At 45.2% G+C, this 17643-nt stretch overlaps 2 protein-coding genes across 2 annotated transcripts; one reads left to right on the forward strand and one right to left on the reverse strand.

Moving 5' to 3' along the window:
* The first annotated feature begins 130 nt into the window (after positions 1–130).
* Positions 131–7152, forward strand: stk36 (serine/threonine kinase 36 (fused homolog, Drosophila)). The gene is made up of 20 exons (XM_084028649.1): positions 131–515; positions 629–769; positions 866–943; positions 1039–1169; positions 1264–1513; positions 1959–2052; positions 2178–2359; positions 2429–2601; positions 2689–2794; positions 3527–3658; positions 3741–3917; positions 3987–4078; positions 4397–4460; positions 4569–4679; positions 4769–4843; positions 4942–5053; positions 5139–5265; positions 5368–5545; positions 5764–6651; positions 6897–7152. The coding sequence occupies exons 1-20, from the start codon at positions 432–434 to the stop codon at positions 7014–7016; spliced, it is 3315 nt and encodes a 1104-aa protein (XP_083884775.1). The 5' UTR covers positions 131–431; the 3' UTR covers positions 7017–7152.
* A 621-nt stretch (positions 7153–7773) lies between these two features.
* Positions 7774–12378, reverse strand: atf5a (activating transcription factor 5a). Its single transcript, XM_084029896.1, has 4 exons — positions 12212–12378; positions 11216–11464; positions 9714–10902; positions 7774–9620 (listed from the first exon to the last, which is right to left on the reverse strand). The coding sequence occupies exons 2-4, from the start codon at positions 11355–11357 to the stop codon at positions 9434–9436; spliced, it is 1518 nt and encodes a 505-aa protein (XP_083886022.1). The 5' UTR covers positions 11358–11464; positions 12212–12378; the 3' UTR covers positions 7774–9433.
* Between the last annotated feature and the right edge of the window lie 5265 nt (positions 12379–17643).

Raw genomic sequence — 17643 nt, forward strand, 5'->3', positions numbered from 1 at the left:
AGTGGATTGTCCGGGGTGTGACGCTCTTCAGATGACGTAATTGTCCTCCAGCGAGCCGCCTGCTTTCCCCCCCTTTTTCACTCCGTTGTCAGGAACGCAACAGCGGTTGCTAGGCGAAGGACCCCTGCCTGGGTGTTGTCCACAGAAGAGCCGGTTTTCACTTTTGTGATACACTTTAAAAACAAGTATTAGAGTAACTGTTCGTTCTTCAAACACGATACGAACAGGCTACAGGTACAAATACCGAGTACGTGTGTACGGCAAGTGAAACTTAACTGTGTCTTTTGGGTCTTTTGTGAAACGGCAGTTAGCTGCTTCCTTTTACCGTCAAAATAATTCCATGGCAGGCAACAGTGAGCTGCGCTTTAACGCACTTTACAGTTCCGACCACGAGAACATAACGGCTAACTCTCCCGTCGTTCAGTGCCGACATGGACCGCTACCACGTCCTGGAGCTGGTGGGGGAGGGCTCCTTCGGTCGAGTTCACAAAGGCAGGAAAAGATTCAGCGGCCAAGTAAGTCCCGTTGTGTTTGAATGCGTAGCTGTGTGAGTGTCTGCGTAGCTGTGTGAGTGTTTGTGTAGCCGTGTGAGTGTCTGTGTTGAGCCACCGTCTGCTGTGTCCATCAGGTGGTGGCCCTGAAGTTCATGCCAAAGGTGGGCCGCTCTGAAAAGGAGCTACGGAGTCTCAAACGAGAGATCGAGATCATGAGGGGTCTTCAACATCCCAATATTGTGCAACTCTTTGACAGCTTTGAGACCGAAACGGAGGTACATGTACTGTCCTCTAACACACATAATCACTGCCATTATGTGATCTGCCAAGCTGCTAATCTCCCGATCACCGTCCCTTCATGTTGGTAACAGGTTGTGGTTGTAACGGAGTATGCAGAGGGTCAGCTCTTCCAGATTCTTGAGGATGATGGGAACCTACCAGAGAGCCAGGTATTCAATGTTCAGCGTGCAGTTCTGCCAGACACCTCACTTATCTGGGTTCCTCCTCGTTGACGTGTGCTCATTCGTCCTCCCTTCTTCCCAAGGTCCGTGAGATCGCCTGCCAGCTGGTCTCAGCTCTGTATTATTTACACTCCCATCGCATTCTTCATCGTGACATGAAACCACAAAATATCCTGTTGGGAAAAAGTGGAGTGGTGAAGCTGTGTGATTTTGGGTAGGTAATCATCTCAGAGAAAATATACAACAAAGAATAAAAAAAACAAAGAAAATGTGAGTTTTTGTTGTTGTTGTTGTTGTTGTTGTTGTAGGTTTGCCAGGGCCATGAGCGTCTCCACCTTGGTGCTGACTTCTATCAAGGGAACGCCGCTGTACATGTCTCCAGAGCTGGTGGAGGAGAAGCCCTACGACCACACCGCTGATCTCTGGTCTCTGGGCTGCATCCTTTATGAACTCCACACGGGGGCGCCTCCATTCTACACTAACTCCATCTTCCACCTGGTGCAGATCATAGTGAGAGACCCAGTCAAGTGGCCTGACACCATGAGCCACACCTGCACGGTACAGTACAGCTGGAGTCTAGTCATGCTTTATCAGGTTTGGGTCAAAGCTAACCTCCGTATGAAGATGTGAAGGTCAGCCCATGTGAACAGCGAACAACTGAAAGCCTTATCATTCAAATTCTTAGCTGGGTGGCCAAGAGCTGTGCCTCAGGGCAGGACCTGAAAAGGGATTTTAGTCCAAGTCCCAATGCAGTTTATTTGGACCTGACATAAAAAAAAAACAATTTCCTCCTGCTTATTGGCTTGAAAGTAGTCGAATTCATATATTTTTTGTTTCCCTTTTTTCCCTTATCAGTGATCACTGTCAGCTAGAGAAGGAAAACTCAGGTTTTAGCCAAAGATACTGAGGCAATGTCCCTGGTATTCTCAGCGATGGCTCAAGGCCTGCTAAAGGGGAGATAAGGCATTATTATTATAAGTGCATATTTATATTTCCCTTACAGAGTTTCCTGAAAGGATTGTTGAACAAAGACCCTCAAAAACGGTTGTCATGGCCAGACCTCCTGCATCATCCCTTTGTTGCTGATGGCGTTTTAGGTGATGCTTATAAAATTCCAAATATGCATGATGATGGTCTGTTTTGCATATTTTTTTGAATGTAAGTTTGAATGTTTTGTTTTGATTTGATGATTGTTTTATTCCCATGTTGATGTGTTGTGCAGTGTTGTCAGACACCGGTGTTTTCAGCCCTCTGACAGTCACACCCAGCCCAGACATGATGGCACTGAAGCTTCAGCAAGTAGCGGCAAAGACCGTACAGAGTCCCGGAGGGAGCAGATTATTGCAAAAGGCCAGGGAGCAGATGGACCACAATAAGAGATCGAAACCAGTAGGCTCTGCAAAAGTGAGTCACATACTGATTAGTTAGTCGAATGGAAATGCATGAAGGAGCTTTAACCTGTTCTACTAACAGAAAAAGAAGGATGGAGTAGGAAAGGAACGGGTCGACTCTCCAACGGCAGCAGCATCCCCGAGAGCCAAGCCCTCCTCCAGTGAGGTCTCTGTTACCTCGGGTCCCTCAGTCATTACAGCAGCCAATCAAAACCACAACCCTAGGAGTCAAGCCTGCATAACATCAAAACACAGGTTTTTATGGAAGTTCAGATTAATAATAGAATATACCACCAAAACGGACAGAGGAATGTGCTCACGGTTCAGGGCTTCCCTCTGCAGGGGTCAGATCAGCAGGGACTACGAACAGGAATTCCCTTCTGTAGAGGTTGGGCCTCGACGAGTGCAGAGATGCAATCCAGACAGTCAGACACCACTGCACAGGCAGGTCAGTGCCAGCTGCCTTTTCCACTTCCTATTTAGAGATTGTGATTTGTTTTATAAAGTCAAGTCTTTGTTTTTTCATATTTTTTTTAACCCGGACCATATTTTCCATTGTTTTTGTGTCTAATGAAGATAACGAGTTTTGAAATTGGTCCACTATTTAACGAGAGTGCTGTAACAAAATATTATTGCATGGCAACAGAAAGGACCGTGCAGAGAAATGAAATGTTTTCCACTAGATCCGGTTCAGTGTAACTCTGGGTAGACGGTCTCAGCAGCAGCTGGAGCTCCTCATCCCGTACCCTTCCTCAAATAAATACAGGCGGCCATCAGATCCAAATACCTCATCTGCATTGTCATCTAAATATTCAGCCATGACATTAAATATCTTATACATAACACACGCTCGCTGTACGCCAACCAAAACTCTGCCCAGCTGGCACTCGCGTTCTCCTTGAGCGAAACTCTTTCCATAACATCGTCAGACACTTATAACACTCAGAGCCTGTCAGTGGCAGAAACAAGCACTTTCAGTGACATAAATTGATGATGTGATGGCATCGCAGCCTGTGAGCGGCTGTCGTCTGCAGCATCCTCACTCGATGCAAGACCAAGTTCACAAATGGTTGTCCCTTCTAGTTAGGTAGACAGAAAAACATAGGATTAAAGGTCCAGGTTGAAGAAGATCCCCTTTAAAGGAAATGTGTCTCATAGCATCAACCATTTGTTCTTTCAGGATGTTGACTGTGAGGACTATTGGGAGAAACTGGTCAAAGAATCAGATCCAAGCAGGCAGCACAGAGAACCATTAAACTACGGGGCCATTACTCCTCAACTTAAAGCCAAGATCTTTGCATTTAAAACTCAGGTATGTGGGTAGGATTTTCAAGAAAACTCATGTTGATTCCAACTCGAAACCATTTTGCATTTAGTTCTTTTTGTCTGGCCAGCTAACAGGTGGCGTTGCTAAAGAAGCGTGGCGGATTCAACTGCCACTGAAGGTCTTGCGTAACCTGATTGTGACCTCTGACCGTGAGAGGTCGTACCACGTTGCTCAAGAACTCAGACTGCCCCGTGTTCTCTTTGACCTCATCCGTGATGCTGTAGAAAACTCTGATTTCATGGAGGTGAATGCTCAGGAACCATATTCAACAATGCCTGAAACAGTATTCCTGACTCTTCTTCTTCCTACTCAGCAACCGTGGAGTGTGGCAGCACTTGGAGAAATGATTGCTGTGCTTCTGATCTACTGGAAGAAGCACTGTGAGTGGGTGGAGGAAGAGCCCAGGTTAGATTATACCTGTTCTTCACTGAAGCTGATTTCCTTCATTTCATTCAAAAAAAAAATAGCACTTCCATGTTCTTACCTATAGCACTTTGATCATAGCACTGTGGTTCTTACGGTATGTTTGCTGAACAGCTACTACTTTACTCAGAGGAGGATCTAACACTTGTTTCTATTTTTAGCTCTTACTTTATCGGCAATTATATGTTGTGGTTTCTTTCTTTAGACAAATGTACTTATTGTAAGTCCCTTTGGACAAAAGCGCTGCACAAGTGAGTGACTGTTGTACATCACAGTTATTCGCTGGTTCTCTTTCCGTAGGCTGGGAGAGTTCACCACGCCTTTCATCACCATTCTGAGTCGACCACACCTCACCCCTTTGGCGGTCAGTACTCATCGAAGTTAGAATGTGTAAATGTAGAATTACTACGCAATTAATTTGGGTTTGTATCGCTTCTCAGCTGTGTGTCTGATTTTGTGATCTATGTTTTAGCCTCTCGCTGCCTCTGTTTTATCTCTGTTGATGCAACACGATGTTCGTGTCAATGTTGATATGGTCACTCTCACCTCCGTGCTGAAAAAACTGCTGTTGGACTCCTATGAGGTACTGAATCTGTGAGGATTAATTTGACAATAACTGGACTGTTTTTGATGCATGTTAGTGATCCTCCATTGTGTCCTCTGCCTCGTCAGCCCCAACAGTCTCTTCCATCTGGCTTTGGACTTTGTGACGGCCTCCTGTGTTTGGTCCTCCACACGCTCTCTGAGGTCAGTCAATAACTAAAAATGTGTTAGAAAAACTATTTCACTGGATGGATCCCAGAGATAAACCAGCAATTTCTTCATCCAAGCTTTTCTTTTAACAGCATGAAACTGGATCTTCGTGTTTAGATCAAGAAATGTTTCGGGATCTGTGGGAAAAAATTGGCAGTTCACTGGCAAGGACAACACCAGACACCGACTTCTGTTCATCAAACGGTGAATATACGGGTCTTACTGGGTCCATTGGATTTGAAAACCTGTTGTTTCTTTACTGATTTTTTCATCTTGTGTTTTACATCAGGGCTGCATTCCTTTCTGTCTACTGCACTGTTTCTCTTCACCCAGGACCCATGCTCATGCATTCCCCTGTTCTCAGAGTATGAATCACATTGTGTATTCACTCTTGGCCGGCTGCTGGCCACCGACTGGTTGGTGTACAGATTTCTTAACTTACTGTTTAATTTACATTTTTCATTTGCACACTTCCTAACCCCCACTTGGAGTTAACATGCACATGTTATACCCTGCAGTCTTCGTGTGTTTCCTGATGCCAGTCCTGATGGACTGGAGGTGGATCTGAGACAGACCCTGTCTGGGTTGAGCTGCCACCTGTTGTGCTTTCCATTTGCCCTGGACCTGCCTTCACACGCCATGTCACTGATTTTACAGTCATATGACAGTTGTGGTATTGTTGCAAGCCTCCTGCAGGTGAGGGCCTTCCCGTGCTCTAATAAAGATCCTTGCTGACAAACATAATTCTCTGATGCAACACAGGACAACTCTTGCAACAGACATCCCATCAGCCACACACTACAGTACATCTTGGTGTTTTCTGTACTTCTGTGAGAGCGCTGTGTTGTTTTGTTGTCGGCTGTTTGATCTTGTGACGAGTTGTCTGGGTGATTTTGTCTTCCTTAATTTGGCAGGTTATTCAAACTCTTCCCCCTCCGCTATTAGACCTGCCTCTCTCCCTGCTGAGCCGTTTGCTCCTCTGTGACCCCGAGCGTTCCGTTTCCCGCCTCGAAACAGCTGATTGTGGTTTTTTTGCGCCACCCAGCCACTCCAAACACCAGCCCCCCCCGAGCCGAACTGCCGGCTCTCTGCTCTCTGACTTGCTGCAGCACGACGTGCTGCGTGATTCTGCCGCGGAGCTCTTGACTCTGTTGTCCCAAGTAGCCCGTTTTTCCCCCCGGCCCGCCGGCCTTCAGCTTTACCTGGAAGCCTCGGTGCTGCACCAGGCGCTGGCTCACTCTTGTGATCAGATCAGGGCTGCCACATGCAGACTTCTGGGAAATTTGGATCCATTCAGGCCTCCTACGCTGTACACGCTACAAGCTGACATCTTCAGTAGCATGATAGACTGCCTCCATGATTGCTGCATGCCTGTCCGGCGGGTGGCTTGCAGGGCAGTCGGGAACTGGTTGGTATATATTGCATCAGGGTTTAAAAGGGGTTGGTCCAGCGTAAAGGGCAGTGACACTACAGGGTGGGGGAAAGGGAAGGCAGCAGGAGGTTTGGCTCCGACACCAGAGCAGGGAGTGGATGGCGAGGAGGGGTGCAGGTGGAAAGAGGAAGCCAGGAGGACGGCGGCCATGCTGACGTCTCTCATCACTGACCCCGATGCCCTTACACGCCGTCACTGCTGCGCAGCCCTGGGAAACCTGGTTCACGTTCACGGAGCTGTCTCCTCGCTGTTGGAGGAGGACACGTCCGCCGTTCTTCTGAGAGCTGCATGCTCGGATTCCCATAATGCAGTGAGACGAGCTGCCATCGCAACCCTGTGCCTGTACAGCGAGCAGGACGCAATACTTCAGGTAATAACATGAACAGGCTGCAGGAGGGCAGGAGAGTCTGTTTTCAGAACTACAATTACAACGGTATATTTATTACTCATCTCTTGATTACTTTCCACTATAGAAGCTTGTTTATTGGTTATATTTCATTCCATTCTTTAATGGGCGAGTGAGATATTTTTTCCAGTCATAACTCTGTGCATGTCGGCACTTTGGAACACATTCACAACTATTTTCAAATGACTTTGTTTTGCGTTGGTTTGAAGGTCCTGAGATCCCTGGATGCCAGCACCAAACTTCTTCAGGCTTCACAAGGTGCACCTCCACACTGTGACTATCAGCAGCTCATCACACAGCTGGAAGGGAGTCCAGTTCACCAGGACTGATGGCAGATCTAAAAGCCACGTGGAAATACTTTTCTGCAAAAGTTCTTCTTCCTCCGGCAGTGTGGGACAGAACTGCAGTCGGGAATCATACCCTATTTGTCATGTTCGAAAGTGTCTTTTAACAAATATTAGATTCAGATCTTCACCACTGAAATTATTTTTCTAAAGTGTCTTTTTTTTCCCCAAATGAAAATGCACTGAATACATGAATGAATACATTCTTCATGGGGATCTTTGTTGGCACGGCTGGAGTCATTGCTGTGTGTGTGAAATAAAACATGCTGCATTTCATTCAGCCATGAAGCTGCGGCCCATTTAATTAGACATTGTTTTTATTTCTTTATTATGTTTTAATGTTCGTGTTTCCTTACGAACGTCTAAAGTTTGAGGTCGCCGTGTTTTTGGGCGATTTAAATCAAATCGAGTTGCTGAACTGTCGGACTGCTAGAAGCATATTTGAGGGTTTGACGTTGAATTAATTTTTCAGCGTAACATCGACGAAATAAGAAACGTTGAATATTAATAATCATCATATTAATATTAATAATAATAATAATAGTTCCTAACTGTAGGACGTGTGTGGCGGGCCGCGGCGTCGCCGTCCATCAGGCCCGAAGCTTCCAGCTGCCGTTAAACACACGAAGCTTTATTACGTTAAAACGCGGTTTGCTATAGAAACGAGACGACACGTGATTTCTGATGATTTCAACAGTCGGTGCAGTTCAAACGCATTTGGAGAAAACAGAGAAACAAAGACTGAGTTGATGACACGCTTTATTTTTTTTAAAGAAAAAAAATCATCTTGACGCCACACAAAATGACAAATATCTGATTAAATAAAACATTACAAGTTATGTGCCGTCACGTATTTTTGGTTTTAATAATCGGATAGTGCACCGTAGGAGGGTCAAACAATGACGTGAATAAACAAATAAATGTAAATATCCACGATTGTCTGAAAATCAATATATGCATAGAAAAAAATGGATCCTCCTTCTAATGTTTGACAGTTAAGATGTCCTCTTACACCAGAGCTAACGCTGCAAAAGCCTGAACAAAGAACCTCATGAGATTTCGTTCTGTTGTTTTCTACAAAGGAAAGTCGACACACTTCACTCCCTGAACATACAAAAGTTACAAATCAGTGCAGATCAGCCAGAGGCCTAGAAAACGTTATTGCCTTAACGAGCACTTTCCAGAAGAATCCCCAACTTAGTTCTGAAATCCTAGATTTTCTACTCCGTTTATGGAAAAACATGCAGATGGAGGCTGCTAAAACTCCACTAGTTACAATATTTGTACAGAAGGAAAAGTTTTTTTTCTTTTTTTTTTTTTTTTACATCAGGAAAACCTGTATATCAGTAGCAGTGGAATCTGACAGAAGTCTCTGCATTTGGAGGCCTGGAGGACGGATCAGATCCTGAGCTGCAAAATAGATTCAATTTGCCACAAACAATTTCTACCTTCAAAACATTATACATTATTAACTTTTTTTTTTTTTTGGTCACAGAATATTTAATTTGGACATTATTCACTGCTGGAAAAAAGTGGGTGATTTGGGCATTAAACGTGTAATTACCAGGAGTCATTTCTGACAAAGCAGGATAAAATGTAGATGACTGACCTTCAGTAAAATAAAGTATGCTCAAAACATCCAAATCCCATTAACAGATTCAAAATTTGGACTGCTCAAACATGAAGTCAATCAAAGGCTTTGTCCAAAATAAATGGAACAGTATTAATAAATATGATAAATGTTTGCCGAGGTTGACAACGAAAAGATTGCCGCTCTAATGAACATCAGCCGTTCTTTCCACGACTCCAAAAGTCCAGACATCTCCAAGCGTAATCCTAATATTCTAAAATAGCAATAATATTTGCTGTTCAAGAGAAGTGAGAAATTATTCTAGAAAAGTATTTGGTCTGAAAGATGTGTTCGGAATGAAACGATGCCGTTTTATGTGTTGACACCAACAACATATTTGACGACTATTAAAAAAGACGATAAATAAAACTTTAAAATAGAAAAAAACAAACAAACATGAAGTTCTATTGCTGACATCAATTCCAATGTAAGGCTGTTAAAAAGATCAAACCTGCATAATGAATAACATTACTTCTTCAGAAATAACCATATTAAATTAGTAGATCCAGGCAGAGTGAGATCTATTAAAATGATTGTCATTTAAAGCATTGCAATGCAACAGTGCAGGCTCAAGTGATTAGAGTGCGAAAGCAATGGAAGCATTGGATAGTGTTGATTTAAAATGTAAAAAATAATTCTTATTATTTTTAGCAAAGCATGCATTTACCCCACCCGCCAAAAAAAAAAATCATTCAATTCTGAACAATCTTAAAGACACAAAAGCGCCACGTTTTCCCTGTTCGCCCTTTTTAAATGTACTTGCAGAGCTCTGCTACGCCGTCGTGTCCTGCTTGAGCCTTTGGCTGCGGGCCTTGTAAACTTCAATCAGCAGGTCTTTGACATACTGGATTTCACGTTCCACCGACTCGGCTTTGTCCCGGAGCTCCCGGTTCCTTCCTTCAAGGCCGTGCAACTGTTCCTCCAGAGAATCTAGCTCTGCCCTTTTTCGCTGGCGGTACCTGCATTGAGCAAAACAAATATTAGATTGAGATCTTCACCTATGAAATCATGTTGAAAGTTACATTTTGTAAAAAGCAGAAACCAAAACGTACCTGTGAGCAGCAGTTTTGTTCTGATCTCTCTTCTTCTGTTTGCGCGGCCCACCTTCAGCTGGAATGAGGTCCGTGTCGTACGTCAAAGCACAGTGGTCGTCCTTCAGCCTGCATGCTTGTCTGGGCCCCGAGGACTCTGGGTCCAGACTCTCCCTCGCCATTAAAAGACACTCTGGGCCCTGATCCTCCAGGAAATGACAGTGTAAATCATGTTGCTCTATCTGTAGACTTTCTGCTTTCACCTGTTCGTTGATGTTACTTAAGAAGCTGTGATAGGCCTCCGACTGTGGCGTCGCTGGAAGGTAACAACCTTCGGCGCCCTCCGTTTTCCACGAGACGGTGGCTTTGGTCCCCTCCATGCTTGTTTTGATGTTATTCAGCACCTCGTTGTCCCCGCTGCCTCCGCCGACCTCCCTCATGCTATACATCAGCAGATCCTCTTTCTTGTGCGGGACGTTGAGTGATCCACCAAAGCCAAATCCACCACCAACAACCTTCGCGCCGCCTATGACATCTTGACTGAAACAGCAATTTTTGTCGTCTTTCGGCAGAGCGGCACATCTTCTGACCTCAACTGCACTACCCAGACAGTAGCTTTTCCCCACCAGCTGCTCGTCCTCTACGCAGTCGTAGTTACCGGTCAGGCTCACCGCCGAGTTACCTGAGTTACTTCCTTTGGAACTCAACAAACTGTTATCGTATCCTTCAGCGAACCTCACACCATCGGGGACTCTTTTCCTTACACACCCACTGGGGCGACTGCAGCTGTACGGGGTGTGTCTTGGAATTTTGGATCGCCCAATGGGCCCGCCACAGATACTCAGCAGGTCCAGTTCTCCGGTTGCCAGGGTAACAAGGAGTGGGCTGGATTCCGATTGGTTGGATGTTGAGTATGATGCGTATGGCAGCTGAGTGAACGGCTGAGAAGCCGCCGGCAGCGGACCCCTGTCGCATTTTCCCAGCCTCGGCCCTTTCTCTGGCAGTGGTTCAGACAGGAAGTAGTCCTCCAGTTGGGCGAGTTCCTCTTGCAGCAGAGAGGTCATGACCTCCAAGTCAGAGGGCACCTGGATATCATTCTGAAGGGGTGAAGGGGGAAGGGAGGCATTGGTGGAGGAGGGAGGGGAAGGAGGGTTTGGGAGGTACGAGGAGAAATCCACTTCTTCCGTCATCCAGTCACTAAAACCATCACCTGTCGAGGAGAGAGAAAAATGACAATCGTTACCGGCTGTTTGCTGGAGGAAAAACATTACAGCTAAATAACAACGTTCACGCAAATGTTATAGAAATAGCATTCATTCAACATTGCACGGAGCAGTTTTCTAAAGGCAGAATCTGATCGACGATAGCAAACGCAAAGCAAGATTCTTTCAAAGTTGCAGCATATCGACATAGTAGGCGTAGCTAGCTTTTTTACTTACTGCTCGGGAAGGACGAGTGTGCTGCAGTGCCGAGCCCACCTGAAATGGGGAAAAATATAAAAAAGCGTACTCGCTGCAACTCACCAATTAAGTGCTGACTCTCCTCTGACACCTCCCCCCTGCACCCCTGTGATTGGCTGTGGTTAGCCTGTGGGTGAGAGAGAGCGAGGGGGTCTGCCGGGCAGACATGAGGAGTCTTCCAAACAGGAGCTGATGTTGCCATCATATTGTCTGTTGGTGCTTTGGTTCAGTCCAAGTCCAAGCATATGCTGGGAGCGAGCAGGGTCTGACAGATGGGCCACAGAGAGCAGGGCTGGGTGAGCATAATGAAACCTGGAGGGTCAACGGAAAACATGGATCAGAAACATGCCACGAAAAGAGATGCAACTTATTCAGCCGACCAGGATCAGGAATATCACTGGTGCTTCCCTCAGCAAGTGAACAATGAGGAAACCACCTGCAGGACATTAAATATAAAAGCAGTTTTTTAGCAATAAGGAAAATTATCCAGAGCATTTACATTTATACCAAATATCAATCATTTAAAATACAATTGTTCATAAAAAAAAAACGTCAAGAACCAACCGTCAGAAATGACAGTGAGTGATCACCCAAGTGAGAGCCGAGTCCTCTGAGCCTTGAACTCCCTCAAGGCTAAACGCACTTGGTGCCTTCACACCACGTGGGACCCAGTAACGCGGCTGTCACCGGCCCAGCACTAGACGGGAGTAACTGGAGTGAGAGGCGCCCTGATCACCAAATCGGATTAATGCAGATTAGCTGCTGCTAATCGCATGTTCCTTTGAAATGAACCGCCTCTGTTTGACCACCTAAGCGGTTTGGCAGGTGAGGTGACAGTAAAGTGGCACCTAGGTGGAGACCTGGCAACACAAATGTGATAGTGGATCTCCAGTAGGCTGTATATTAATCTGTTATTAACAACCCAGAACAAACTAAACCCGAGAAGCATTTCCTATGTGGGCTGTATGAAGATATATCCAACATAAAGTAGATACACCAGCCAACAAGTGGACCACTTCGACAACACAGACAACTGTAACAGTAGAGAGTTTGACTTACTCCATTCTTGCAGGAAAAAGGTAGAGCACTTTGGGGGGTGCGTTGCGGAAGCAAAGCACGGTTTCTGTTCGGGTCCAACCACTTCAGTTCACAGAGCCATATCTGAGCTCCACATATCCCGGACAAAGCGCACTAAAAAAAGTCGAGCTGTTGCTTTGTTGTGGTCGACCTGTAAACTGAGGCGCTGCTTAATTGTGAGAAAGCATCAGTTCATTCACACCTAGCAACCAACTGCGTCACCGGGGACGAACCGTGCTGCTTGGCGTAGATCCCTCCGCCCCCTCTCCCTCCGCGTCTCGCACAAGGACGTCCCACAAACGCATCGCCTAGTTCGGTAGAAAAGTACCACCACTGTTATTAATATGTATTTATGATAAACACAAAATACCATGTAGGCATCGGTGACTATCCACAGAAAGCTATATTTGTCCCGGCCTCGTTTCCAACTTGTTGTAATGTTGATATCGCAGTAGTAATCCCAAAAAGTAATCGCATTATGTAACGCGTTACACCTTGCCATTGTTTTCCCTATTACCCGTTGTTGCTATAGAGACAGTGCCGGGGAGAAGCACCTGTAGTGTGTATGCACGGGGGCTCGGACCGCTCCTTTTTTACACGGCGGTCCGGAACCTACGTGATTTACGTGAACGCGTCTTTCAGATACACACCGATACAGTTGGGACACTTTGACGTTACTATGCGGCGTGTTGTTGTTTTATTGGAGCCACGGCGCACGTTGTTGTTCAGTTACAGGTCTGTTGCATCGCCATTGCATCAGTGGTCCACGCTGAGAGCGATTGGCTGCGCGTGCACAGGCTGCCGTTCCGTCATTGGTTGGATTCGGCTACATGTGAAATTTGATTGGTCCGTGGTAGGCAAGGCAAAGCATCACTGTGTTATCCTTTTTCTCTCCTCTCCTTCCTGCAGTGCAGACGGCGCACATGTTCCAGGTAAACAAACCGGGCGTGGAAGTCAGTGCTGCAGTTTTCTAAAAGCCGAGGAAAGCTTTCTGTGTTCCAGTTTTACCCAACAGCCAAAGTCTGACTGAGTAAATGACATGCCAGTGTGTCATTTAACACCAGACTTAAAATATCATCTAATAGGAAGCCATATTGTCATCATCACGTCTCTGTGTCATTACTTTGCAATTAGTCTACTCTATTGTAAATATGTTTAATCACCATTTCATTTTCTTTCAGGTTTTGCTTATTGAATCTAATATATTTTATTATTTCCTTCACCAGGACATAGTTTGATGAAATGACACTGAGTTAGTGAATAATGGAAAAATAAATTCATTTATTGTCATTGTGCACCACATAAACGTAACATACCATAACATACTTTAACCCTTATTTCTGTGATTAATTTAGCGCGCATGCATACACACACACACACACACACACACACACACACACACACACACACACACACACACACACACACAGCTGGCAGAACCAATTGCTTTACTTATAATGACTGTCAAGTATTATGTGAGAAAAGAAGCTTTGTTTTTCTCCTCTCAGCAAATCCCGAAGCTGAGTGAATGCGCTGTTCTCCTGTTGCTATAGTAATAGCGGACACTGCCCCCTATTTTAGACTTGTTTTCTGGTTGCTGTTGCCATGGGATTTGCATCTCTCTCTCTCTCTCTCTCTCTCTCTCTCTCTCTCTCTCTCTCTCTCTCTCTCTCTCTCTCTTTCTCTCCCTTTCTCTCTATCTGCCTCCCCCTCCCTCCCCCCCTCCCTCCCTCCCTCCAGCATACCTGCTGTTTTCCTTCCACCTTACCTCTGTTTCTGCACCCCTCCTCGTTCAACCATTCCTCCATCTCATTTGCTGAGTTGCATCTCTGTGACTTTATCATTTTGTCAAAACCAATGGGTTTATTTCCACTTCTGCTGAATTTGCATATTAATGACCCGTGCGGTCTAGCCTCTTAATAGATTTGTCCACTGAGCAGCATGTCTGTGTATTGAGTGGAAGTCGGGGAACATCTAACTTGAATTGATCGCACATAATCACCTTATCCCGGTCGGCTCCAGCCGGGTTGTTACCACACAAAGGGAAACGTGTTAAACAAATAGAGTTAATCTGTATCTATAGATTATATTGAATGTGAGTAGCTCTGTGTCGGGCTCTGATAGACACACGTCCATCTGTATGAATCATTTAAAGGGACAGCCCGGTTACAGGGGAGCCATTCAGCAAAATGCCCATCGCGCCGGAGCGATCATCTGAGCGGAGCGTTGAGAGCTGAGCAGAAGGGCAACCTGATGCAATCTAGATAAATGTGGTTGTAATGGAAACCAGATTGAGATGGTAGTAGCTGGTGCAGTCGGAGAGTCTCCCAGGGAATCGCTGAGTGCTCTCTCTGTTTGTATTAATTGGACCACTGAGGGCCTCCTGTTTGCACATCATGGGAAATCCAAGGTGCTGCTCACGACAGCGCTGCTGCATTTCCCTCTTGTCTACACTATTAAGTACAATTTACAAAGAGATGGTCATGGTATGTGGCCAAATAAAAATGTCCTCCTTGCTTCAAAATCCAACAGGCTCCAGTATCTCCAGGTGAAACAACACGATTTAAGGTGACACCTAGTGACTCGAGGGGAAAGCTGCTAAACTTTGACTCAACCTGGACTTCAGATATATTTGATACGTGTTACAAAGTTGTCCAATCAGCTGATGCCCAAATTCACCGTCTGAATATTGTGTGTGAGGCGAGAAGGGAGGGGGAAAAAGTTGATGCTGCATGCCAAGTGCACGTGTGGCACGTTAGTAAGGGTTACACCATCATTTCATCATCATCTCTCTCAGAATTTATTGTCCTCAACTTTTGCCCCTCTTTGAACATGCGATGAAAACATGGAAGTCAGTTACGACTTGTGAACTGAAGCCTCTCGGGGGGGTTTGTGGATGTTTGTGTGTATTCAGCCTCCAAATAGCTCCCGTTTGTTTAGCACAAAAAAAAGTTAATTAAGTCTAAAAGAAAAAAGTGACAGGCACAATGTCATTTTCATTCATGCACGGTATCTAGGGGAACTTGATTTATATTCAGCTTTGACAGATGTGCAGCAGTCAGTCACAGGTTATGTTTATTTACGGTTCCTCAAGGACTTGATGGTAAATTAGAGGTGTTTGATGGAAAGGTCTACCGCGTCTGTTTTGTCCCCCTTCGGGATGTCGCGGCTTTTAAGAGAAGACTGGTAACTTATATAGTGCTCTGGCGTCAAAACCTATATTGTTAAAGGTGAACTCAACATCGGCAGGACAATAAGGTGGCGCATTTTGTGGATGGGAAAGTGTGTAAATTAAGTCTGGGAGGGGACAAACCTCCTGTTCGTGCATCACTTGTGTTCTCCAAAAAATGTCAGCTCTTTAAGCAAACGAGTCCCAAACGGTTCCTCAGTGTCATCCTCGGCACTCAGGCTGCTTCATGCGGCTCCGCGGAGCCTTTCAGCCCCAGAGGCTCGCCGTCTATCACCTTTGAGCTTTACACAGCCAATATTCATCTGGGCCATATGTTTGTTGCTCATAACGCAACTCATAACGCTTCGCTTAAGAGCATCACTCAACCGGAGCTCGTATTGACACTGAACTTTAAATCAGGTTTAAGTGTGGCAAATAAAAACAACTGGCTTTACTGCACAAAAGCACATTTCACGTTGCATTTGAGTCACGTAGTTGATGCTTTTACCCAAATTCAACTATAAGTCTAATTCCTACACCGGCAAACTGACTGAGGGTACAGGTCAGCAGCGTGGCATGATGATGATGTAACCGACAGGAAACTTTAAAGCAGATCTAACATTACGATACAGCACTAACCGATCCTGTTCTTCACTTTATCTGAACACAAAGTGCTTTCGTGTTGTGAAAAGCGATTTAGTTTCTAAAATGTGTGTAAAAAAGTAGGAATGAACACATACAAGATGACGTTTTTTTTTTACAGAAGTTTTCACGCTGCGGTGATATTGGAGATCCCTTTCATGCCTGCTGGTGAATAAAAAAGAAAAGAAAAAAGAACACTATGCCACACTGGGGTGCAGTTGTGGGATTCACAATCTGTGTTTTTGTTGGCCTCATTAGGTCAGCGCTGGTGCTTCGGCTTATTCTCCCCTCTGGATGTTTTTCAGAGATCATTGTTGTGCCTGCCATGAGATCCGGAAAAAAACATGTTCCTTGTATTGTAATTTAATGATTTGTACATTGTGTGCCCTATTTGGCATTCATGACATGTCATTTTACGTTGCCTTCAAAGAGAGCGAAGATGATTTGTTCAAAGCGGCAAACATTAAGAGAGGAACTTTTCTTTGGTGTATCAGACACGTTTAGTGAAAGCGCCTTTCATCTGGAATACGTCTGAGCTGAGTGTGTGTGTGTGTGTGTGTGTGTGTGTATGCATGTTTGGGGTTGGGCAGGATATTTTTCTCTTTAATCTCCTAAATGACTCTGAACTCTAATGTGGATATGAAATCTTCTAACTAACAAAATGTCTAAAACTGTGTGAAGGATGTGTGTAAAGTCTTTGACAGGCGACGCTTTTCAACCCAGACATTTTATCCGTTTCATCAGAATGTTGGAGGCTGTTTTCAGAGCAGCTTAACGTCTCCCATCAGCATTGACACAATCATGGGAGAGCCGTGCTAATTCACAGCCCACCGTCTTTATTTGTGCTCAAAGGCCCGAGGGAAAGGCCAGGCTGCACTGTGTGTGAAAGTGAGGGGAGATCACCCGTGGCTCATTAATATTTCACCAACAATACGGCCCGGTGTCACTCACGCTCATCAAAACGGTAATGAGCTCACACTGCCCTCGTAAAGACCTGTTTATTATTCCGCCGGCTGCACCGGAGACTCAAAGATACACTGAATGGCACGATGTGTGGAAATCCCTCCCAAGGTCAGAGAAGCACAAAGATGAGACGTCGTCCTCTCATGTTCTGGACTCGTAGGCTCGTTGGATAAATATAACTAAACTGTAATGTGATTTTCCTGTGCTGAATCTAATTGGTACCTGTCGGGGCCAAGGTGTGTTTCCGTGATTGCCTGCTCGTCTGTTAAATATTCCAGACATTCCCTGCAACAAATGAATCACACCTCCACAGTTGTTTGTGATGGACCTGCAGGTGTTCCTCTCGATTAGAACCCAGAGCAGCAGAACAGATGCTCTCCGTCAAGATATCATACAGGAACTTGTTTATGGGCGCCTTTTTTTTTTCTTCCCTGAGATTTCTTCTATTTTTTCTTTACATGATTTCACATTTCCTGATGTTGAATCATGCATGTTAAGTTGCATGTAATTTCACTCCGTGTTTTTTTTCTTCCTGTGGCCGACCTGGTGAAGGGCGAGCCATGTAATCAACCGCACTGAGCCAGAAACACACGTAGGTGGTACGATTTCAAAAAGCAGCTCCTGTAGATATATCAGAGTT

This window comes from Eutrigla gurnardus (genome assembly GCF_963514095.1).
Source record: "Eutrigla gurnardus genome assembly, chromosome: 15".
Taxonomy (NCBI): Eukaryota; Metazoa; Chordata; class Actinopteri; order Perciformes; family Triglidae; genus Eutrigla; species Eutrigla gurnardus.

Excerpts from the sequence above, each read along its gene's own strand:
- stk36 (XM_084028649.1), top strand. The coding sequence starts at position 432 with ATGGACCGCTACCACGTCCTGGAGCTGGTGGGGGAGGGCTCCTTCGGT. Across the intron at positions 2,360-2,428 it reads AACCAGTAGGCTCTGCAAAA|AAAAAGAAGGATGGAGTAGG; the intron begins GTGAGTCACATA and ends TTCTACTAACAG. Across the intron at positions 2,795-3,526 it reads AGACACCACTGCACAGGCAG|GATGTTGACTGTGAGGACTA; the intron begins GTCAGTGCCAGC and ends TTGTTCTTTCAG.
- atf5a (XM_084029896.1), bottom strand. The coding sequence starts at position 11,357 with ATGATGGCAACATCAGCTCCTGTTTGGAAGACTCCTCATGTCTGCCCG. Across the intron at positions 10,903-11,215 it reads GGAGAGTCAGCACTTAATTG|GTGATGGTTTTAGTGACTGG; the intron begins GTGAGTTGCAGC and ends TCTCCTCGACAG. Across the intron at positions 9,621-9,713 it reads AACAAAACTGCTGCTCACAG|GTACCGCCAGCGAAAAAGGG; the intron begins GTACGTTTTGGT and ends TGCTCAATGCAG.